The sequence below is a fragment of the Schistocerca piceifrons genome, chromosome 1, assembly GCF_021461385.2.
Source record: "Schistocerca piceifrons isolate TAMUIC-IGC-003096 chromosome 1, iqSchPice1.1, whole genome shotgun sequence".
NCBI classification, from domain to species: Eukaryota; Metazoa; Arthropoda; class Insecta; order Orthoptera; family Acrididae; genus Schistocerca; species Schistocerca piceifrons.
The window spans coordinates 402,201,248-402,226,837 of record NC_060138.1 but is presented as its reverse complement, the minus strand read 5'-3'; the positions used below and the strand labels follow the sequence as shown (position 1 = coordinate 402,226,837).

The window sequence follows — 25,590 nt, the reverse complement described above, 5'->3', positions numbered from 1 at the left end:
ACCGCTCAACAGATCGCTCTCTGTCTTTCCCCACTGAACTGTGAGCGCTGAAAGTGCTGATACGTGTAACTCTGGGACAGAACGGTCGTCAGTGTCCTCTGTCTTTCGCTGCTTAGTGCCGGCGGACACTACTCCACAGCAGTTCTGTAGAAGTTGGATAACCTAAACTAATTCCAAACCCATTGCCATGAACTTAATAGACTATCATTAATTGTTTCAAGAAACAGAGCTATTGACGGTTCTCCAAAATGGCCTTTTCTTTCGTCATTGGTCACTTCATTTTCCCAACGTGGATGGTGGGCTGGTAGCAGACTTACTTCTGCTCTTCATTCAAACTACGTTGAAACAACCATGTAGTTTTTGATAGTTCAAACGATTAAAATAATTAGATTAAAATACAGTTACATGACTTCAGATGACGATGGTATATCTAGTCGTTGATGCTTCTAACAGGTCCTTCGAGATCAGCTCGCGACAAATGCAGTGATAGTAGAAAAGGATTATGGAACGGTGAGGAGCAGTGAGGTTGAAGGGACTGCTATGTCTAGGGACGAGGATGGTGATGTTGGGCTGTGGAGTGTGATGGATGAGGAGAAGTTGTCTGTACGACAGAAGGAAACTAGGCGTGAATTTGTAATAATCAGGGCGTTGGAAGGAGCATTGAGGCTTTGATCTAAAAAAGGATATCGGGACTTGGGCTATAGCTGTTAGGTTAAGTAGATGCCAGGGCAGATTTCTGATCAAGAAGAGAACCTGTTGAAGTTTCAAAAAATGGCACTGAGCACTGTGGGACTTAACTTCTGAGGTCATCAGACCCCTAGAACTTAGAACTACTTAAACTTAACTAACCTAAGGACATCACACACATCTATGCCCGAGGCAGGATTCGAGCCTGCGACCGTAGGGATCTCGCGGTTCCAGACTGTAGCGCCTAGAACCGCTCGGCCACCCCGGCCGGCTGTTGGAGTTTCCTTTTCATAGGATATGGCGAGTGTTTAATTTGGGGGGGTGGGGGGCTGTGAGAGGGACATTTTGGTACAGGCAGGGCAGCACCCTGGAATTTGAGAGACAATAGGATTTTGATCTTCGAGTTTCCTGTACATATAGAATATGTGAAGATGTTCGAGTAAATTATCAGTGACCGAGCGGGAAGACATACCGGTACCTGGCACGAATCCGCCCAGCGGGTTAGTGTCGAAGTCCGGTGCGCTGGCTACGCTGTACATGCATGGTTTTTAAGGTGGTTTCCCATCTGCCTCGGTGGATGCGGGCTGGTTCCCCTTATTCTGCCTCAGTTACACTATGTTGGCGATTGCTGCACAAACTCTGTCCCCAGGTACGCGTACACCATAATTACTCTACGAAGCAAACATTTGCGGTTACACTCGTCTGGTATGAGACGTTCCCGGGAAGGGGGGGGGGGCTGTCCAACGGGGCCCGAATGCACAGTAACCCTGGTTTCAGTGTGGGGCGATGGTGCGGTGAGTGGACTGCTGTGTCCTGTTGTGAGGTTGTGAATCACTGAGGGCTACGGCGGGACGAAGCCTCTCTGTCGTTTCTAGGTCCCCGATTTAAGACACAAGACACAAATTATCAGTGTTCGCGAATGCTCATTTCATAAACGTGTTGCATTCTCAGCCACACGACCACAGACTGTGCGACTTGCATGGTCAACATTGTCGGTGAACAGAGGACAGGTGGCACTTCTGATGGTAGTGTATCGTGGTGCTGCCACAGGAGAACGAGCACGACCACGACCAGGTGTTCGACGTGTCGGAGCTGACGCTGGCCGAGCAGCAGAGCCAGCTGGTGTCCAAGTGCGGACACCTCGAGGTGGCGTTCGCGTACGACGCGCCGATGCGCAAGATGACGGTGCGCGTGCTGCAGGCGCGCGACATCCCCGCCAGGGACCGCGGCGGCCCCACGCACTCGCAGGTCAGTCTCGCCATAGCTGCGCCCCTATACAGTACGAGGTCGACGGAAACTCCAATTTGCAAAAATGTAAAGACTTTTTCTTTCTGCAGTATTAGAGACAAGTGCCCAGAACCAACCCTTTAGTTTTTTACATATCTTAAAAAATAGAAAATAATAAAATTGTATTTTAAGAGGTTGCAATATTTACTTCATAGTACCACGCACCATTTACATTTTACTCTTAGAAAATACCATAAACAGTTATTATTAACATTATTTTACTCTTAGAAAATACCATTCAAACTTACTATTAAATGACTATTTTCAAAAACCTAAAACTTGGCGAATTTGAAAGGTAGTTGCTACTATAGCTTTAAAGAAAATGAGAAAAAGGTATTAAATCACAGACAATATACCCTAACGTCAAAACAGGTATAATGTAATACCTCCCAGAAGATTACAGGGATTCGCTATTTCCTTTGCCGAGCCAAAGAGCACTGCTGTAGAATGCTCCTGCATATTTTCTTCCTGATAGTTTGGTTTTGTGGTTTTTAAGACAAACAGTGACCCATTTTTTCGCCAACTACTCAGTCTTTCAAAGGGTGTTCACTGTTGTTTCTCTCTGCTAATTACACGGCCGTTTTTCCCAAGACATGACGACTAAGCGCAAAGAAAAAAGCTTCCGTAGCAAGACAACAGCAAACTGGGTTCTCTTCCAGGTTTTTACCCCAAATTCTAGCTCTGCCTATTTTTTCGGCATCCTCTGATGTATGTACTTGGAAGCATGAAATATCATGCAGCACAACCTCATAAGTGTTGTTTGGCAACGTTAAACTGTTTTGTGGCCTTCTTCCAACGCATCATCTTGTACTGAATTACATCAAAATATTTAGTCATTTTAGAAAGATTTCACTTTCTTTGTTCACCCTTCCCCGCTCTCCGCTTCGAATTCGCAACAAAATTCGAAGAGTAAAAGAGTGTACACAAATACAAATAACTGCAACGCACATTTTGATAACCAAATAAATTTTTTGCCATACAACCAAATGAAACGGTTTAATCATAAACACTAACCTTATAACTTACTCCTCAAGATCACATATATGTTGAAAGACTTCCTGCCAGTATCTAGCAGAAATAACGAAAAATACATTGAGGTGACATGAGGCATTGGATACTTCCTAATATCTTGTCGGATCTCCTTTTGCATAGTGCAGCAACTCGATGTGGAATGTACTCAACAAGTTGTTCGAAGTTCTCCGCAGAAATATTGAGCCATGCTGCCTCCATAGCCGTCTATAATTGCGAAAGTGAGGCCGGTGCAGGGTGTTGCGCACGAACTGACCTCACGATTATGCCCCATAAATCATCTGGAGATCTGACTGGCCAAATAATTCGCTGGAATTGTTCAGAATGTTCTTCAAACCAATCGCGAACAATTATGGTCCGGTGACACGGCGCATTGTCATCCATAAAAATTCCATCGTTGTTTGGGAATATGAAGTTCATGAATGACTGCAAATGGTCTCCAAGTAGCTAGACATGATCATTTCCAATCAGTTATCGGTCCAGTTGGATCAGAGGACACAGTCCATTCTACGTAAGCACAGACCACACCATTATGGAGCCACCACCAGTTTGCACAGTGTCTTGCTGACAACCTGACTCCGTGGATTCGTGGGATCTGCGTCACCCTAGAACCTTTCCATCAGCCCTTACCAGCTGAAATCGGGACTCATCTGACCAGGCCACGGTTTTCCAGTCTTCTAGCGTCCAACCGGTATGGTAACGAGACCAGGAGAGGCACTGCAGGCGATGTCGTGCTGTTAGCAAAGCCACTCGCGTCGGTCGTCTACCGCTATAGCCCATTAACGTCAAATTTCGCAGCACTGTCCTAACGGATACATTCGTCGTACGCCCCATATTGATTTCTGTGGTAATTTCACACATTGTTACTTGTCTTTTACCACAACTTTTCGCAAACGCCGCTACTCTTGGTCGTTTGAAGGCCGTCGGCAACTGCGTTGTCCTCGGTGAGAGGTAATGCTTTGCAATCTGATACTCTCGGCACAGTCTTGATCCTGTGCATCTCGTAATACTGAATTCCCTAACGATTTCCGAGATGGAATGTCCCATGGGAATGGGTCTAGCTCCAACTACCATTCGCGTTCAAACTCCGTTAATTCCCGGCGAGCGGCTATAATCACGTGGGAAAACGTTTCACATAAATTATTTGAGTACAAATGACTGCTCCGCCAATGCCCCTTTATGCCTTCTTTTGGCGATAATAACGCCCTCTGTACATGTACATGTCGTTATCCCATGACGTTTGTCACCTCAGTGCATAATAAATGTTTTTCTTTCATCCGTCGTGACAGTTTCTGCATTTCCTCTCATGTGATCATAGGTTGAAAGACGACAAGTAAACAAACACTTCGACCAAAATCATCACAGGATTCATTTTATTATTCTTAAATGATTGTCAGAGTGGCTAAGTGTTTCATGTTATGTAGGAGTAGTAAAGTAGTGCGCAGAAAAAAGGAAACCAAGCAAATCGAAAATACAGATATGAGTAGGTGTCGGAATCAGATTTTCGTAAGTGAAGTGGAAGCGCGTTTTTCAACCTATGTGAAATTGAGAAAAAAATTGAGAAAAAATATAGAAACTGTCAGGAAAAGGAAAATTTATTAAAAATTGATTGAAGAGGAGAAACGCGTACAAAATTATATAATAGTATTGCAACAATAAAATGGCGTTTAATTTTTTTAAGGCTACCAACAAATAAAAAGATCCACAATGAGGTATTATAGCATCTACAAAAACTTTCAAGTAAGTACAGACGTAATGATGAAAAAAAATAAAACTATACATAAAGACATAAGCTGCCAGCATTGTTTTATTTGCGTTAAATACAGTTCAAATGATTTTTGGCGCATAAACTTTACCTGTTTCGGCTTAGGTTAATTATCTTCATATTGTTACTTGTTAAAACCATTAATATTGCAACTTTTATGTCCTATGTAGTAGGAAACACATTTTAAGATCAAAATCTAAGTCGAAATCGACAATGTATATATATGAAAAACTATTTTCACTTCATTTAAATAGAACACTTTATCTTAACTACACTACACAACACAATAATAGAAATGTTATCAAGGTATTATCATGGGAGAGTGAAACCTTTACCCCAAATGTCAAATAGTATATAATCAAACGTTTAATGTTACTACCCTGGGGAGAGGAACGGTGAAATGTGAGTAATCTTCACATTTTGCGTGTAGGCAGCCACATGATAAACGCCACCTACGCTGTTTTCCACTTTGTGCTTGTACCAGAAAACTACAAAGGTAAAGGTGCCACAGAAACAAATCGAACGCCTGAATGTTCCTCAAAAAGATGTTGATATCATATTACACTTTGAGACGTTCAAAGTACACAAAGAAATAAAACTAAGAAGTGGCTACCACTGCGCTAAGTACTATTTCATCACAGTAGATAAAACGCACTACACCTGCTCAGAAATCTTGCAATTGGTTGTGGACTAGGGATACGGCGGCTCAAAGAAAGATGTGCTGAGAATACTTAATTGTGAACACTCTGGAGTTCACTGAATGTCAGATATGATTATGCAGTCTGACTCATTTATTTCTGATAATCCTGTCCACTACGAGGTGCGGCTGTTCAAAGTATCATCTGCTGCTTTAGTGAAGCTTGAAGAGCCACACGTTTCTACCAGCACCGTCCAGTCCAGGTGCTACATTTCATCACGATAACACTTTATCACTTCATCTCGACAAATTCGTAGTTTCTCCGAACCATAGCAGAGAACTAAATAAATTATATTCTCATCATTATCATCATGATAAAAAGTGTATTCTTGTAGATCGAAAAGTATGAAGTAAGGTCAGTATCGGTAACTACGGACTCAAACCCAAGGAATATGGCAGACAAGTATCAAACGCTTCTTTTTCATTAGTTGTAACAGTCTGAAACGTTGATTATTTGTATCATCGTTAATCATCTGTGTGATTGAGTTGCTTGTAGCTACACAGTTAGCATTCTAAAGCGCTGATTTTGTAGTCATCATAGTGGCATGTTACCCGCATCATAAGCGAAAGCGTGTATTCCACTAAAACAAAGTGTAACTGGCGAGAAGGCATTGCCTAATTCATAAACATCTCTCAACCACTCAGTCAGACGGATCCAAAGCCGACCAAAATAAGAATAGACTTGTATTGGGTTGTTTGGGGAAGGAGACCAGACAGCGAGGTCATCGGTCTCATCGGATTAGGGAAGGATGTGGAAGGAAGGCGACCGTGCCCTTTTAGAGGAACCATCCCGGCATTTGCCTGGAGTGAATAGACTTGTATTCCTTATGAGCTTACTTCGTATACCCTCCATCATGATTTAGTTCTCCCTGGATTCTCCTAAGCTACTTTAAGCGAATACTGACGTGATTTCTCCAGAAAAGCCTCAACTCGTTGCCTTCCGCGTCCTTGTCCAACTAAAGTCCTCTCCCTAATGACCTGTGCGTCAGTGGTGTGTTAAACTCCCATGTTATTTACTTGTTCACGAGTTCCAGAAGAACCTTAAAACATTTTCAATAAAAAGATTTACCAACTCGACAGATTGTATTTACACCTTTCCATAATTTGTGAAGGACTTCATTTCTTGTGAATCTCAGTAGGTATGTACACGTCTTTGACTGCCACTTCATAATGGATCCTTAATATTGCTTAGAACAACTTTGATCACACTTATATTTAGCGTGTAGGGAGGGAGGTGCAATGCTAGTTTATTCATTGCAGCCATATATTCGTATAAAGACAATTCTGTGGACTCCAGAAAGGGCTTTGTGAGTCGTAAATGATTAGAGAAGACGTCAGAAACCTCTCCGGCGCTTTTGCTGCAGAATCTGTTGCAAAATTTCGGAAACGATTTTGTTTCCTTCGGCAATTAGATCTACCCTTAGGTCAACTTACATTGGATGGATTTCACTATTCGTGATTTTTCCCAGAGAGACCTAAAGATTAGGCACGTCCTCGTAAGCCATCTTAAATAGGTCGTTTTAAAATGTTGTTTCTCTCTCTCCTGGAATTCTATTGTTCTCTTCTTGTCCTCCTCATTACGGGAAATTCAAGGAATCTAAGAAATCCATGTTTGTGGGAGATCTGTGAGCACGGCGAGTTGTCATCTACTAACTGACAGCAGATTTGTCTTGATGCATCGAACTTCTCATCTTGTCACTCTCGAATCCATGTTACGAGCGTCTGCGTTGACATGGGAGGCCGTAGAACGAAAACTGATCTTATAACTGCTTAATAAAAAAGCTCATGTTTGTAGATACTACACTGTTCATAGGGGAATATTCTGGTCTAGGGAAAAAATAGCCAGCAGTGCTTTGTGGTCAGCAACGAGAACAAAGGTAGTACCAAATATAGACCCATGAAACTTCTGGACACTGCCTCTTTTCCGGTTTTTGGGTATTGCAATTTATTTGACAGTAATGTTTTGGATTGTACGCGATTGGGCATTCTGATCCATCTGCTACTTGGTTGGATAGACCTGCACCCACTCCATATTGAGATGTGTCCATTGCGAAGGGTTGCCTCAGAATAGTTAATGACCAAGGCAGGGTGCTCACGTAAGGCACATTTTTAAGTATGTGGAAGCTTTTTCACATTCTTCTTATCATGTGAATGGTACACCTGCCTTACGGAGATGTTTAAAGATGGCACTATTGTGGCTGCTGCTTGAGCTATGAAGAATCTATAATACTGCCTGTAATTCTTTCAGATTCCTATGTCCTGTAAGGTACCTAATGGCTTGGAGATAGGCTTCTGTCGATCACATTTCATACTCGCCTATTAAGTGCCCCAAATACTCGACTTCTGGTCGAAAGATGGAGCAGTTTTGAAGATTGCAATGCTGGCCTTCTTGCTTTAGCAGCGAATGTATATTCATTTCATATTTGCCAAGTGCTGTTGCTGCTTTGATCCTGTCACAGTGATGCCGTCAAAGTAACTGGAGCATTGTGGAATGTGACAGTAATTGTTCTACGTACCTTTTTAAATGGCTGAGGCACTAGACACGCCAAATGGCAACCTCTGGTATCGGTACAAGTCCAATGGCGTCTTTGTTGCCATGAACGCCTGTAATTCCTGAGCCACAGGCAGCTAGAAATATGCTTCTGATAAACTGATCTTGGAATAGCGGTGGGTCCCCGCTAGTCTTCAAATTAACTCTTCCGTCCTGGGTTATAAGGTTTTTAAGGCTCGGGCGTTTATTGTAACCTCGAAATCTCCACAGGTTCGGAGGGACTCATGTGGTTTGTGAACTACACTCCTGGAAATTGAAATAAGAACACCGTGAATACATTGTCCCAGGAAGGGGAAACTTTATTGACACATTCCTGGGGTCAGATACATCACATGATCACACTGACAGAACCACAGGCACATAGACACAGGCAACAGAGCATGCACAATGTCGGCACTAGTACAGTGTATATCCACCTTTCGCAGCAATGCAGGCTGCTATTCTCCCATGGAGACGATCGTAGAGATGCTGGATGTAGTCCTGTGGAACGGCTTGCCATGCCATTTCCACCTGGCGCCTCAGTTGGACCAGCGTTCGTGCTGGACGTGCAGACCGCGTAAGACGACGCTTCATCCAGTCCCAAACATGCTCAATGGGGGACAGATCCGGAGATCTTGCTGGCCAGGGTAGTTGACTTACACCTTCTAGAGCACGTTGGGTGGCACGGGATACATGCGGACGTGCATTGTCCTGTTGGAACAGCAAGTTCCCTTGCCGGTCTAGGAATGGTAGAACGATGGGTTCGATGACGGTTTGGATGTACCGTGCACTATTCAGTGTCCCCTCGACGATCACCAGTGGTGTACGGCCAGTGTAGGAGATCGCTCCCCACACCATGATGCCGGGTGTTGGCCCTGTGTGCCTCGGTCGTATGCAGTCCTGATTGTGGCGCTCACCTGCACGGCGCCAAACACGCATACGACTATCATTGGCACCAAGGCAGAAGCGACTCTCATCGTTGAAGACGACACGTCTCCATTCGTCCCTCCATTCACGCCTGTCGCGACACCACTGGAGGCGGACTGCACGATGTTGGGGCGTGAGCGGAAGACGGCCTAACGGTGTGCGGGACCGTAGCCCAGCTTCATGGAGACGGTTGCGAATGGTCCTCGCCGATACCCCAGGAGCAACAGTGTCCCTAATTTGCTGGGAAGTGGCGGTGCGGTCCCCTACGGCACTGCGTAGGATCCTACGGTCTTGGCGTGCATCTGTGCGTCGCTGCGGTCCGGTCCCAGGTCGACGGGCACGTGCACCTTCCGCCGACCACTGGCGACAACATCGATGTACTGTGGAGACCTCACGCCCCACGTGTTGAGCAATTCGGCGGTACGTCCACCCGGCCTCCCGCATGCCCACTATACGCCCTCGCTCAAAGTCCGTCAACTGCACATACGGTTCACGTCCACGCTGTCGCGGCATGCTACCAGTGTTAAAGACTGCGACGGAGCTCCGTATGCCACGGCAAACTGGCTGACACTGACGGCGGCGGTGCACAAATGCTGCGCAGCTAGCGCCATTCGACGGCCAACACCGCGGTTCCTGGTGTGTCCGCTGTGCCGTGCGTGTGATCATTGCTTGTACAGCCCTCTCGCAGTGTCCGGAGCAAGTATGGTGGGTCTGACACACCGGTGTCAATGTGTTCTTTTTTCCATTTCCAGGAGTGTATAACCGTTGGGGATGCTACATAGCACGTCGCGGTCTACTAACTGTTATTGTCGGACTTGATCTCTGATTGTATATGAAATCGATTGTGCCTTCAAAAATCAGGGACGGTCATCGGCTCTGAGTGCAATGTGTACAGAAACTTCTTTTACACATCCCAATTCTTGTTCAAATAGTCGGGAAATGAGGCACAGGCTTCACTAATTTACCGATGTGGCATCATAATCTCATGAGCTGAGTCCACTATGGTAAACCATAATGTAATAAAAACGTCAGTTCCGAAGATGTTTCGGACGTCTTCCATCAAGACGTCAGCCATCAAGAACCTCAGAATTCTAGTGAGCTTTTTGTATGTTGCTCGAAAATGAGGTTCTGCCAAATCTCACTAAAGGTATTGAAGCGGAGGTTCTCCAATTGGACCTAGGCTTAGGTTGAGCCATTCGGCTAGTCGGTTAGACCGCATTTATGTCTCCCCTAGGGTGGTCGATGCTGTGCTCGATGTACAGGGTGGTCCAAAAGTCCGGAAACACCCTGATAAAATCCAAATGGAGTAGCAAACAAGGAAACAGAGTCCCTACACACGAGGAACGGGAAGGGGGAAACTTTATAGGCTATGCCACCAACATGGCGGCCATCTTGAAAGCCACCATCTTGGATTCAACTCCAAAATTTCAAATGGAAATGTGGTCATGTGACATATCAGACAGATAGAGAATTTCACCAGAAAAACGATGCCGTTGTTATTTTAAACATAGCTTTATTCATTCTCGGGTTATAGCCAGTTACGTGTGGCAGCGGTGGGGCGCTGGGCAGCATGTGTGTTATGTGCCGAAGAGACATCACGCTGATGTTACACAGTCCCGAGAGACCACCAACAGCACCCCTACGACCAATCCACTTTTGAGGGAACTGCACATCCAGGTATCCTCGCAAATTGTGCCCATAATGTGGTGGGGCTCCTTCATGGTGGAAGCATTCCGAAAATGTCCCGTCCTCCGTTAACAATGAGGGAAACACTTCTTCATACAATAACCTCAGATAACCGTTGGCTGTTAACGTACCATCAATAAAAAATGGTCCAACGACTCTGATACCCCACACACCACACCAGATCATCACTTTTTGTGAGTAGACCGTTTTGGAAGAATCAATCCAGTGCCAATTTGTGTCGGACCAGTATCTGTGATTCTGATTGTTCATTTCACCATTGATAAACCAAATGGCTTCATCACTGAACAGCACCTGATAGGGAAAACGTGGGTGTATCTGCAGCTGCTGTGTCACCCATTCTGCGAACTGTACCCGACGGTCTGGTTCATCCTCGTTCGGGTGTTGGAGCAGCTGAATTTTGTACGGGTGCCATTTGTGCTGCGATAAAATTCGTAGTATGGAGGTACGGCTAACCCCACATTCTTGTGACAGGCGACGAGTACTCCGTTGCGGACTCTTGCTAAATGATGCCAACAAGCTCACTGTTGTTGCTTCATTGGTGGCGGATTTTGGTCTTCCAGCCTTATTTGTATCTTCAACAGAACCTGTTGCTCGGAATTTGGCCAAAAGCTTGGCAACTGCGCTGTGAGTGATGGGCTGTCTGGTAGGGTGACGACTGTTGAAATCCTCAGCAATGACGCGTGTGCATCTTTCTCCTGATATCAAGATGATTTCAATGCATTCTTCATAAGTTAAAGACTTTTGTAACCTGTAAATAAGTAAACAATGGCTAAAACGTTAGCGTGAGTAAAAGATGCCTAACAGTTAAGCACATGTAACATATCAGGCATGGGATAGTCACTTTGCACTGTTTCAGACTCCATTTTATGACTTCTCAGTGCGTAATACTCACGCTGCCGAGCGTCCCACTGCTGCCGCAAGTAATTGGCTTTAACCCGAGAATGAATAAAGCTGTGTTTAAAATAACAACGGCATTGTTTTTCTGGTGAAATTCACTATCTGTTTGATATGTCACATGACCACATTCCCATTTGAAATTTTGGAGTTGAATCCAAGATGGCGGCTTTCAAGATGGCCGCCATGTTGGTGGCATAGCCTATAAAGTTTCCCCCTTCCCGTTCGTCGTGTGTAGGGACTCTGTTTCCTTGTTTGCTACTCCATTTGGATTTTATCAGGGTGTTTCCGGACTTTTGGACCACCCTGTAGAGTGCTGGCCTTTGGTGTTCTCTGACCACTGTGCGTACACGTGTACATTGCTCCTTCCCTGTAGGAAGTATTTAAGAGTCGTGCACACTGGAATCTCAACACTCAGCATCTGCAGGATCCTGATTGTCAACAACGTATCACTGAGACGTGGACGAGATGCGAACAGCATCTCCGATCCTACGTATCCACAGTGCACTGGTGGCTGAAATACGCCGAACCGATACTTCGGCACACATTCACTTGCAGGAGGGAGGTGGTCACATGGCACAGGCACACTACAGACTTCTACTTCAGGGCGCTCCACGACCTTCATGGCCAGCCATCTTCCCTGGAAGTACAAACTGAATGCAGCATGATTATGCCTAGCTACCAGAGATTACTCGGTAGAAACTACAGGGGGCTGTGGTGTATGCCTGCAGACCTGATGTTGTGTGACGGGAGGATCCCTCCATGCATCATATTGTGCACGATCGCAGACACCGCAGAAAAAACTTAGTCACCGAACCCGTAGACATCGTGCGTAGCGGGTCACCTGCCATGCGGACATAGTCGATAGCTTTGTCGAAATATTATCGCCGAATCTACCGTGCCGATGATGGGGCCGTCCTAGACTACGATCCTATCGCTGTTGATGGTCCGCGCACCCTCGCACTTGAGGATGGGGTTAATGGAACCTTTCACCACCGAGGATGACACTATCGCTATCTTCAGATGTGCACTGTGCAAGTCACCAGGCATCGACGGTACGTTTTGTGGCCTCATGTCTATATGGTGGGTGGAGATGTATAAGGAATTGATCACGTCTGCAGCTGCGATTCCGCCAGCTTTTGTTAAGGGCATTACTATTCCCATTCATAAACCGAAGCCGCGCGGGTTAGCCACGGGGTCTAGGGCGCCTTGTCACAGTCCGTGCGGCTCGCCCCGTCGGAGATTCGAGTCCTCCCTCGGGCATGGGCGTGTGTGTTGTCCATAGCGTAAGTTAGTTTAAGTTAGATTAAGCAGTGTCTAGGCTTAGGGACCGATGACCTAAGCAGTTTGGTCCCATAAGACCTTACCACAAATTTCCAATTTCCATAAACCGACTCCTGGAATTACTGCGGGCGACTACCGCCCTATCACCTTATTAAATACTGATTACACGACATTTGCACTGCTGTTGGCGGCGAGTTTAGACCCCTCTTCACTCATGTCCTCTCTATCGCGCTCACTGTGCTGTCAGTGGGGGGTCAAAATACGTTTGCGTTGCTGGAGACGGAGAGCCAATGTGGGGACTGGCCGTCTGGCCTCGCCCCATTCACCATGCGGGTGGACAAGTGGCTGCTAATAGAGCAGAGTCCAACCAGGCGCAAGAGGAGAGGGGTTTTGCTAGTCATGGGAGCTCCAATTTTAGCCACATTATGGACCCTCCCAGGGATATAGCGTCCAAGGGTGGAAAGAAGTCGAATTTGCGCTCAGTATGCGTGCCAGGTGGCCTTATTTGAGATACGAAGGAGGCCCAGCCTGCGGCGAGCGAAGATCCAGGGTGCTGTCATCTTCAAGTTGAGGCTCATGTTGCCATCCATGGCACCTGTCTCTTGGGTTCTGAAGTCATCCTCAGTTCACACTGGCGGGAGAGCTGAAGACTGCTGGCCTGGCTCGTGGGTTACAAGCAGAGCTCACAATCTGCAGAATCATACCCGTAATTTATCGGGATCCTTTGGTATGGAAGATCTCAACCAGAGGTTCCGTCAGTTCTGTGATGGTCTTGGCTGCAGATTCCTGGACCTTCGCCATGAGGTGGAGAATTGTACGACTCTCTGTGACAGGTCATGGATGCATTACACAGAGGAATCAGCTGCTCCACTTGCAGAGTGCACAAGTGGATACTTTAGGCCAGGCAGTAGTTTCAACCTCTGACGAACGGTCGCCAGTCCATACACAGGTAGCGAAATTAGTTAGCTGCCAAAATTTTAACAGTAAATTTCCGAAGCATTCGTAACAAAGTTCCTCACTTACCGCCCTCCAAAAAACGTCCGGTGCTCAAACTATCCTCGGAATCGAAAGCAGACTGGAACCTGAATTAGAAACCTCCGAAATATTTAGCAGAGCATGGAGCGAACATCGAAAAGAGTGGTTATACGTCATACAAAGGGAAGTGTTCAGTGCAATCAGAAAAAATATAATCTAATGGTTCCAATGGCTCTGAGCACTATGGGACTTAACTTCTGAGGTCATCAGTCCCCTAGAACTTAGAACTACTTAAACCTAACTAACCCAAGGACATCACACACATGCATGCCCGAGGCAGGATTCGAACCTGCGACCGTAGCGGTCGCGCGGTTCCAGACTGTAGCGCCTAGAACCGCTCGGCCACTCCGGCCGTCAAAATATAATCCATAGAGGTTGTAATTGATTCTGACTGCAGAATTGTCTAGACGCAAGTAACCGGCCACCGGACTCCGCCATAAAGGGTATAACATCATTCAAAGAAAGTCTACTCTCAGTAGTGCGGAAACAGGCTGATTATGACATATTAGATGTAGGCTACTTTAATCCATCCAATATATCGGAACGTCTGTGGATTCATTGCAGTTAGTGCGCACAGACAGTCTTATGTAGAAGTTCTGGACACATTTTCCGAAAACTGTCTTGAAGCGCTACTCCAACAACCCACATACAGGGGAAATATTTTAGATTTTGTACCTACAAAAATATAAAGGCAGGGATTAGCGAACATGATGTTGTTAAAGCTACGAACGTTACTATAGTTATTAAAATCCATCAAGAACGCTACGAGTTTTTATGCTGGAAAGAGCAGGTAAGCAGCAGTTAACATGCTACTTAGGCAATGAATGGAAATCACACAGTTCCAATATGATGGACGTACACGTATTATAGGCACAGTTTAAACTGATTGTAACAGCTCTCTGGAGAAATATGTGCCAAATAAGTTGATTAAGGACGAAAAAGAACCATCGTAGTTTAGTAACAAAATTCGGAAAATGCTGAGGAAGCAGACACTGTTGCACTCTGGATTCAAAAAAGACCGCAGAATGTCGACAGGCAAAATTTAGCAGGAATTCGTACGCCTGTACATACATCGAAACTCGAAACATACAGCTTCCACCGTCATACCTTAGCGAAAGATCTTACTGAGGACACGAGAAAATTCTGGTTCAACGTAAAATCACTAATTGGATCCAAGGCTTCTATCCAGTCACTCGTTGACCAGTCTGGTGTCGCTGTAAGAGAGAACAATAGGAGTGCTGAAGTTTTAAATTTCGCTTTTAAAAAACTTACTCACGCAAGATGATCGTAAAGACATACCGCTACACAGACTCCAATTGAAAGACATCCCTGGCACTGAGATGCAACTGAAAGACTTGAAAACCAAGAAATCTCCAGGTCTGGATGGAATCCCAATTCGGTTTTACAGGGAGTATTCTTTGCCACTGATTCCTTACTTAGCATGCAGGTGTCGCGGATCACTCGGCCTGCGCAAACTCCCAGGCTACTTGAAAAAAGCGCAGTTTCTTCCCGCATATGACAAGGGTTAAATAATTATTCCAAAAAATTAAGAGACCAATATCCTTAACACAGGTTCGCTGCAGAACTCTTGAGCATATTCTAATAAAATAATAAATTTCCTTGACACGGAAAAGCTTCTGTCCGCTAACCACCACGGATTTAGAAAGCATCTCTCGTGTTGGTGTTTTCTCTCTCGATATCCCGAGAATCCTGGATGAAGGGCAACAGATTCCATATTCCTAGATTTCCATAGAGCATCCGACACAGTTCACCACTGCAGACTGTTAACGAAAGTGCGAGCATAAGGAATTGGTTCCCAGCCATGTGAGTAGCTCGAAGACTCCTTAAGTAATAGAATCCAGTACGTTGCCTTCGACGACAAGTGTTCATTGTCAGGAGTGCCCCACGGAAGTGCGGTAGCGTAGGAAGACATCGAAGAAATTCAGAAGCGTGTTGTTACATTTGTTATCGGTGGTTTCGATCAACATCGGAGAATTCCGGAGCTGCTTTGTGAAATCAAATGGGAACCCCTGGAGTGAAGATAAAGTTCTTTGCAAGAAACTTTATTGACTACATTTTGAGAACCAGTAGTTGCGGCTGACTGGAAAACGTTTCTACTGACGCCAATGTACTCTTCGCTTAAGGACTGTAAAGAGAAGATAAGAGAAATGACGGCTCGTACGGAGGAATGCTGACAGCCGTTTATCCTTCGCTCTATTTGCGAGTGTTACAGGAAAGAGAATGTTTAACAATGTTACAAAGTATCCTCCATTATGCACCATACAATGGCTTGCGGAATACATGCGTAGATGTAGGTTCAGATGAGTATCTATGGTGTGAGTATTCAGATACGCGGAACAGTATCTTTGTCGCCAACATGTCACGTAACTGTGCTTCGGCATAAGGTTTTTTCGGTAAGCGTTCTGCAGATTCTGAATGTCAGCACGGGTTGATCCCACTCAAAGGGACTGCAGATTTTATAAGCGTAATGCGTGGACATCTGAATAACACTAGCCAACAAAATGCTGAAATACTGAACTTTGTACAATCTGTGTATCTGGGATCCCCATTTTATTTTCACCTCACGAACACCTGAAATTTCTCGTGCAAATAGAGAAATGCATCCCCTGTTTTGCCAATGGCCTTAATGAAGTTTTTCATTAGCCTAGTTTTATACGAAGAAGAGGGAGAACTGTGTTCTTGCATTCGACAAGTGCTTCGTGCATAACATTGTGAGATCCTGGTTTAAGTGATTTGACGCTTTGGCCAATCTTTCTTTTTCTAATGAAGTTCTTGGACACGGCTATCCCGGAGACACAGGAAGCAACAAAATTTGGTGTAGCCCTGTTGTAGACCAAATAATACGCCTATGAGTTTCAGATCCCCGAAAATCTGCCATTTAAACTTGTAGTTTAATCGTAATAACAACTGTTTCATGTTATCATATGTTTCTTTCATGTACGAGCATACCCAATCGGAATCGATGGTAACATGCACTAGGACACATTTGGGACTCATCTTGGAGGAGTTGTTGAACAACCTCCACTGATCACTTTTATAGCCAATGCCCACAGCTGCCATTAGTTCCTGTTCATCCAAGTCATTTTCTCTTTCGAAAAATTTAAGGAATGGCATATGACGGTTACCGTCTTATTAAAACAATTCCACTGTTGTAGTCTTGACGCCAACTGTTCAGCTTTACCTTTGGGCAGTTTCGGAGCTTTCACTAAGTCATTAAGTTATCACTGTGTTATTCTGTGAAACTCTGTACACTCATCGCCACACACAAAATCAGGATCTTTCGATGAAATGGATTTTGAAGGTGCGATCACAGTCAGGTGGGACAGGAACAGGCAGTCTGCCTCTATTAGGCACTGGTTGCATGGCCGACGTTATGTGACGATATGTCAAGGAAGACTTTTTCTTCTTGTAAATACTATGTGTTAATGGAGTTGTCATACAAAACTAACAAGCATTCACATGGTATGATGGTTCTCGCCAGATCGTGGGTATAGCAAAGACCATGGAAGATCTTTTATGATTCAATCACGAGTGAAGACTCGAGACAGAAGATATGCAACATACATGAGGAGACCAGGGCTTATACTGCTCACCGATTTTTTTTACGCATTTGCAAGGCACATTGAATCACGGGAACTACAATGGCTTCACGCACTAACTGCACTTCAGTAACACGTCCGTCCAGCATACGAACAAAAAGCAGACTGAAACTACTCTTAAATGAAATATGATCTGCTCATCTCTTCCCCTTCCCCGTGTTGCTACGATCCCGGGTTAAGATTAGCGACAAAATACGCACAACTATTGTTACCTGAAACTTCATCACCCTTTCCCCTATATGGGAGGGGATTGACAATGAATTTTAATAAAATATAATTAAATGCATCGCCCTTTAACTTGGAAACGAGAGCTGATTCAAGTTTTTCATTGTCGTTTGCGTTACCAGCATGGTCGATATAGTTGGCAAATATTTATTTCATTCCAGTTACATTTTCACTATTGGATAATGTAATTTGTATTCGATATGTCGAATGGTCTCACCTTAATGCTTTTAGGAGATAAAAGGAAGGATCATTTCGCTTGTTTCCGGCAGGTGTCACAGCTCAGATGCCGCTAATTGTTTCGTTACAGGAAAAGAAGGCACAACCAGAGATGTTTCTTAGGTTTTGTACTGCACCTGCTCGCACTGCCGCGTCTGTGATTTAATACATTGTGGTACATCGGCACGACGAAATGGCTTACTAGCACACCAAAGTGAAAGCGTCCCGAAGAAACATGTAATTTGGAGCTATGACATTCAGTAAATTACGGATATGTCACACAATGAAATATTTTTACTGACTATTTCTTTCGTTTTTTTTTCTTCCTTTCTGTTGCCGTATGTTTAATCTTCGTTTCGTTTTGGAGGACTAAATTTTTAATGGCACTCTCATTCTCCGCGACATCTGAACTAGTGGACCACTATAGTTCCTATAACGCTTACTTTAAAATAAGCTGAATGGTTTGTAAAAGTGAATGATCCGGAGGTAATGACACATACTGTCCATAAATCTTGTCTCCATGTGAAAACTGCTTGAAATTTGTATTTTTTCAACGGATTCATTGGCATCACATTCCCACATTATTCAAGTCGTCTAGCACATGTCTTGAAACTATATGGCCATATAGTCACGTAAATTATCCCTACGATATTAACTCTTTATAATACTATGTCCCGATATTAACCAACACATAAAGCGCCTCTTACTAGTACAATAAGTACAATTAGACCTTAGTGGCATTTTCCTGTAACTTTTGTACCTTTCATGTACTTCGATTTGTATCCGTAGCAGCAACAGTTACGTATCAAGGCTGCTATCAAAAAATAAATGCGTAAAAACAGGACAAATAAATGTCATCTCACACACTTATCGGCGTCGTTGCTCATGCAACACAGAGTAATAAAAAAGTTGAGCATTTATACAAACATTGCTCAGGAATCAATCATTCACATTTCGTTTTAATTGTTTCACTGCTTCTATCTCACACAGGTTCGCCTGGTTATGCTGCCGAGCAAGAAGCAAAAACACAAGACCAAGATTCGCCAGGGTGAAAACCCACAATTTCTGGAGAGTTTCTTGTTGCACAGAGTCAACCCGGGTATGTATCAGTCAATCTTTTTTTTCCTGTGTTAGATTATGTAACATCTCTCTGATATACTGTTTAATAGGGAAAATCGCATCAGAGAAATATCTACACGTTTCTGGAAATATGGAAAGAATGAGGGAGAGGGAGGCAGTGAAAAGAAAAGAAAAAGAAACAGTTCTACAAATGTATGGAATAAACAACCCACGCAACAGACGCGTGAAACAACGTTTAGGATGCTCTTGGTGATGAGTTGCATGTTTTATGTATTACTCTTTGTTGTTTCCAGGTGCCTACAGCGACTTTGCACAGTCTTTACACTTGGAGGATTTGGGTAACGAACGCGATGTTCATTATTTGTAATGACTGTCAACGTTGCCAATTCACATACGCGATATTTATTTATACACATTATATGGACAGATACAACTCAAACACTTGGCGTTTCATAAAACACTGTGCAAGGTCCAGAGATAATGTTTTTGCAGCGATGTTCTTGGGGATCAAAGGCATGGAGTGCTGAAGTTGTGTCGCGCTGTTCAAATGGCTCTGAGCACTACGGGACTTAACTTCTGAGGTCATTAGTCCCCTAGAACTTAGAACTACTTAAACCTAACTAACCTAAGGACATCACACACATCCATGCCCGAGGCAGGATTCGAACCTGCGACCGTAGCGGTCGCGCGGTTCCAGACTGTAGCGCCTAGAACCGCTCGGCCACACCGTCCGGCTGTGTCGCGCTGTAGTGCAGGCCGTCTCTGGAGATGCTGTCTAGCTCTTTCTCGTCTATATGTCTTGGTCGGTGCAGACGTCTGCCTCTTCGTGACGTCGGTACTGGCTGTGTAGGTGGTGCTGGAGGTGCCATCATTACATCGTCCGCCTTTGGTTGTACGTGACCCAGTGGTGGGGGTGTAGGCTGATCCTGCATCCAGTTTTCCGTGTTGTGGTCTGGGGCTGACACATGTAGGATGCCGCCCCTGGATAGCGTAGATAACAGTGCACCTTTATCGACCGACTGTGGTATCGGTGTGGAGTGGTACAATGATCGCCACACCGTCCTGTTGTCGACCTGTCGGTTTCCGTACGTGGCAGATACCACGATCATCGTGTCATGTAGAGACGTTGTGATATCTTCTGGAAGGTAGTGCTTGGCACTGACTGTGACAGAAAACGGGGTTGTGTCATGGCGTGAGGTCAAAGGGGTGGTATTTTTCTCCGGCTTCTCCTCCAAAGTCCTTGCTGGCTTTAGTCTATTGACGAACACAGTAGTGGGTTTGCGGGCTAGCATGATTTCGAATGTGTTGGGTTCCCGTCTTAGTACTTTGTGCGGTTCACTGTACACTGGGTGCAGCGCTGGCTTGATGTTCTCTGTGCGCAGCGTTATGTGAATGCAGGTCTGTCGGTTTTTGTGCACAAATACAGAGGGTGTTGTGTGCTGCGTCGGCGGTGGGATTCTGATGCAGCGTATCCATCCCGAGCCGCCGTACAAGGTCTGGGAGGTCCTCGTTGCCTTCGTCCGTTGCCTGTGTGAGAAATTCTGCCGGGAGGCTAATCGCTTCGCCGCAGAGGATCTCCACTTGTGAAGCATCCAAGTGCTCTTCGTAGGTCGTTCTGATACCCGCAAGCACCAAGGGTAGGGCCTCTGACCATTCGTTATCGTGGCACACCAGTGCTGTTTTCAGCATGTGGTGCCACCATTCCACCAGGCCGTTTGACTGTGGATGGTAGCCTGTGGTATGGAATCGGTGGCAACCGCAGAGGCGGCACAGTTCCGTAAACAGGGTCGATTCGAATTGCCTGCCCTGATCGGTTGTTAACGGCTCAGGACAGCCGAATCTCGCTATCCATAGGTCGATGAACGATCTCGCCACTGTCTCTGTCCCTGAGCGGAGCCGCCTCCACCCACCGAGTCGTTCGGTCGATGTCCGATAGTATATAACGAAATCCGTTAGATTCTGGTAGTGGCCCCACTAAATCTATATGTGGGTGGCAAAAACGGCCCTTCGGGACAGGGAAGCTCCTTAACGGAGGCTGATTATGTCGTCCTCTCTTCGCCCTCTGACAAGGAATGCACGCTCGTGTCCAAGTAGCATAGTCCCTCTTCATATTCGGCCACACGTAATGCTCCGAAACTAGTTTCGTCGTGAGGCGCACTCCGGGGTGAGTTAACTTATGTAGCATGTCGAATATTGTTCGACGATAGTTGGCAGGGACGAAAAGTCGTTTCCTCCCCAGTGACACGTCACACCAAACTGCACTCATGCACATAAATTAAGGATAATTGCAAAATGTGGTGCCACACGACGTGGCACTACACAAAACTGGTGCCAACAGCATAGGCACATAGAGAACACACACGACACAGATCTGTAAGTCCACGGTATTGGTGATACGTTGAGGAAACCGTCCCGAAACACATGTGCTACAAAACGCCACTGTTTCCTGCGCATGTACCCCGACATCAATATGGGATTTGACCACCATGCACACGTACACAGGTCGCCCAACGGGTTGGCATACTCTGGATCAAGTGGTCGAGCAGCTGCTGGGGTATAGCCTCCCATTCTTGCGTCAGTGCCTGTCGGAGTGCCTGAAGTGTCGTAGGGGTTTGAAGACGTGCAGCGATACGTCGACCGAGAGCATCCCAGACGTGCTCGATGGGGTTTAGGTCTGGAGAACAGGCAGGCCACTCCATTCGCCCGATATCTTCTGTTTCAAGCTACTCCTCCACGATGGTAGCTCGGTGGAGCCGTGCTTTATTATCCATCAGGAGGAAGGTGCGACCCACTGCACCCCTGAAAAGGCGGACATACTGGTGCAAAATGACGTTCCGATACACCTGACCTGTTACAGTTCCTCTGTCAAAGATATGCAGGGGTGTACGTGCACCAATCACAATCCCACTCCACACCATCAAACCACGACCTCCATACAGGCCCCTTTCAAGGGCATTAAGGGGTTGGTATCTGGTTCCTGGTTCACACCAAATGAAAACCCGGCGAGAATCACTGTTCAGACTATGCCTGGACTCGAGAATGAGATTTTCACTCTGCAGCGGAGTGTGCGCTGATATGAAACTTCCTGGCAGATTAAAACTGTGTGCCCGACCGAGACTCGAACTCGGGACCTTTGCCTTTCGCGGGCAAGTGCTCTACCAACTGAGCTACCGAAGCACGACTCACGACCGGTACTCACAGCTTTACTTCTGCCAGTATCTCGTCTCCTACCTTCCAAACTTTACAGAAGCTCTGCTGCGAACCTAGCAGAACTAGCACTCCTGAAAGAAAGGATACTGTGGAGACATGGCTTAGCCACAGCCTGGGGGAGGTTCGCTGGAGGCTGGTGTGGCCTGCGGTCATAAACAAACAGTCGTGCGCCGTCTCCACGTGTGTGGCGTGTTATGTGCTTTGGTATCTCCAGCAGAAAGGCGGCTTGTTGTAGGGAGGCGGGCTGGTGCGCTAGGCCAATCCGCCGTTGTAGTTGGGTTGCCGCACGGCTGTCGGTAGCGGCGTGCGTCGGCGCCGAATCGCGCGCGAAACCAGTAGTAGCCGCTTCTCGCTTTGTTTTGGCTGGGCTGGGTTGTGGCGGTCCGGGTGTCGGCCGTCTCCCTTGTTTGTTTATTTCCTGCAGGAGCTCGGTCCGTGCGCCGTGACTGTTGCGGCGCTGTAGCAGTCGCGGCTGGGGTCTAGTTGCGGGCAGAGGATGAGGTTGCCCGGGGTCTGCGCGCAGTGTCTTGCGTTGTGTCTGCCGCTGCTGCCGTCGTGTGCACCGTACAAAGGTGGCGGTCGTAGAAAGATGTTCTGGCACTGATCAGTGTCCGGTCGCGAGCGAGCGCCAGCATCCTACAGGCCAGTTGTAGGCGCGTTTCCATTGGTGTGTCCGCATGTACTAGAAGTGCTGTCTGTATTTGCTCTGGGAGCTTAAGTAACCAAAATGACCATAGGGTGCGGTCTGGTAGTAGGTCGTTACCAATTTTCAAGCGCAGTTTGCGCCATAACGCCGATGATGTGTCGTTGCCCAGCTTCGTCTCGTTTATGGCGACGTGCAGTTGTTGCTTCGGCGTGAGTGATAATCGTTGCAATGTTAAGTGACTTCACCATCTCATACGTGTGCGCAGTCGGTGTATTTAGCAGCAGATCGCTGACGAGATCCGCTTGTTCACCGAGATGGTTGAGAAGTGTTAACACCTTGCTCTGGTTATCCTCGATCCCTGCTCTCCTCATCATACACTCGCATAAAGAAAACCACACATCTGGTGAGTCTGTGTGAAGGGGCGGCAGGTGGAGTTCGATAGACGGTGGGTGGTTCCAGTAGTGGTCGTTTTGCGTTCGTTCCACTGAGTTGTCGCCGAGCAGCAGTTGCATGGCGTTGCTCGGACCGACTGTGGTGGCCTGATGACGTATGGCCACTGTTTGTTGCACCTGTCGGCATGGTGTGGTGAGTTATTCCGGTTGGAGCTGTGGTCCGGCGAGCACCGCGGCCGGCCGGACGGTGACGTCACGCTCGTGGAGTGGCGAGTGTCGCGGCGAGGGTAATATCTCTGTGCCGTCACACGAGTGACGTATAGAGGCATCGGCGGACTGCGGAGAAATATAGTCCTGTCGGATATCACAGTTTTGTGGCGGTGTTTGTCCGTGTGTCCACCATGCACACTGATCCGTTAGTCGCGTCGCGGCCCTCGCGATTGCTGTGGTGGCGTCGGTGAACGAAACGTAGAGCGCGGCGCGGGTGGTGTAGTACCCCTCGGTCGTAGCGCGCGTCGTGTTAGGTGGAGTCAATTCACGGTCGGTCGGAGGCCATCGCGGCGTGGGAGATCCGTGCGGTGTGCCCATAGTTTCGGCGGCGTGTCGCGTAATCATCGGCGGCTGGATAAATTCGTGGTAGATCGTCGGCCCACGTGGAATGGGGTTCACTGTAGGCGTGGCGGTGACGTCTGGCTCGAACTTGACGCCCTTCGTTGTCATTGCGGGCGGCGTAGCAGTCGGGTTGTAATTCTTATATCCACCTTGTGGTCGTTGTGCTGTCGATGCGTCTGTCGTGGCATCCTGCTGGCTGTTCATGCGTGGTCGAGGTAAACGGTCGTGTCGTGCGTTGGTACCAACACGCAGCGGGCACCAGCGTATCCCGGTGCGAGCTGGGGTGTGGGGAGTGTTGCGGCCCGCAGGGCCGTCACGTCACGCCCGAGGTGTACCGTGGTACGCGGAGCGGCTGCCGTGACGTCAACCGCGTGACGTATGAGAGCGCAAGCTGTTTGCCAAAATATGCCATTCACTTCAAATCACTGTTAACTGGCGCTATCTGTCCCTGAGACCACCAAATACACTGACCTGCATGTTTGTTTGTTGTCACTGAATGTTCGGCGTTTGTTGCGTCACTGTGGTTGGAGCACGTAATTAGCCTTGCAATGTCTGACATCTCAATAACGGTAAAGTTACTCCGTTGATAGGGCGTTGATAGGGAAACTTGCGAGTAGCATTAGTACTAGCTGAATGTATATCGATTGGAATATTGCACTCGAGAATGGCGGGGGCGGCAGGGTAGCGCCATTGTTCATTCCCGCCGATCGTCGTTGTCCCATTGTTACGTAGTCTGACGAGCTTGAAGGATTTAGGTAACGAACACGATGTTCATGGTGTGTAATGACTGTCAACGTTACCAATTCACATACACAAATTTATTCATACACATTACATTGACAGATAAAACTTGAACATTTAACGTCTCAGAACACGCTGTCCATGGCCCAGAGATACTATGTTTGCAGCGATATTCATGGGGACAGAAGTCCATAGAGCTTCTGACCCCATACACTGAAAGTTACCAGCAAGACGTTGGCACATAAAACACTATAGGCAGTAAACGCACTGGAACAGCCTGTTGACAGCCACAGGCTGGATCTTAAGGGTGGCTCGAAGTGCAATCGAAATATTTCCTCCACATTTGGCGTAGGCTACAATGTCGCCGTGCCGTTTGAGCCGCAAATAAAGGAAATATCTTGTCGCTGTTATTCGAGGCTAAGCATTCTTATGTTGGTTTAAGGAACTATGATTCGAATGTCACAGCGTTTTAGGGATGGCTGGAAGCTTTACACTCTCAGCCAGAAAGATGTGGTTTATCTGAGTACAACACTAATTCGCGATATTGAGTTCTCTTCATGGTGAAAGCTTAAGGGAGTGCTTCTAAGGGATGTTTATAGCATATAGCTAACTGTCATTGCGTCTGTAATCAACTGTTTGTGTCTTTGAAATGAAAATAACTTTTAATGCAGTGTTAACCTAGCGTGTGACTGCAACTGACTTCATAAACCGTATAAAAAAGAACGTGCCACAACTCTGCATAGCGCATGGCCATAGCCTCGGCTGTGGTGCCTAACGGCCCGGGTTCGATTCCCAGCTGGGTCGGAGATATTCTCCGCCCAGGGACTGGGTGTTGTGTTGTCCTTATCATCATCATTTCATTTCCATCGACACGCAGTATTTGGAAATTTGTAGTAAGGTCTATTGAGACCAAACTGCTGAGGTCGTCGGTTCCTAAGCTTACATACTACTTAATCTAACTTAAACTAACATACACTAAGGACAACACACACACACGCATGCCCGA

General features: G+C 46.5%; 1 protein-coding gene across 1 annotated transcript in view; it reads left to right on the top strand.

Annotated features, from left to right (window-relative positions):
* The window catches only part of LOC124729666 (synaptotagmin-14), a 609,333-nt gene that overhangs the window by 521,353 nt on the left and 62,390 nt on the right, over window positions 1–25,590 (top strand). Inside the window, exons 5-7 of the mRNA XM_047248497.1 lie at window positions 485–633; window positions 1,717–1,935; window positions 18,894–19,002. Coding sequence (XP_047104453.1) covers window positions 485–633; window positions 1,717–1,935; window positions 18,894–19,002 — 477 coding nt within the window. The remainder of the gene's footprint in view (window positions 1–484; window positions 634–1,716; window positions 1,936–18,893; window positions 19,003–25,590) is intronic.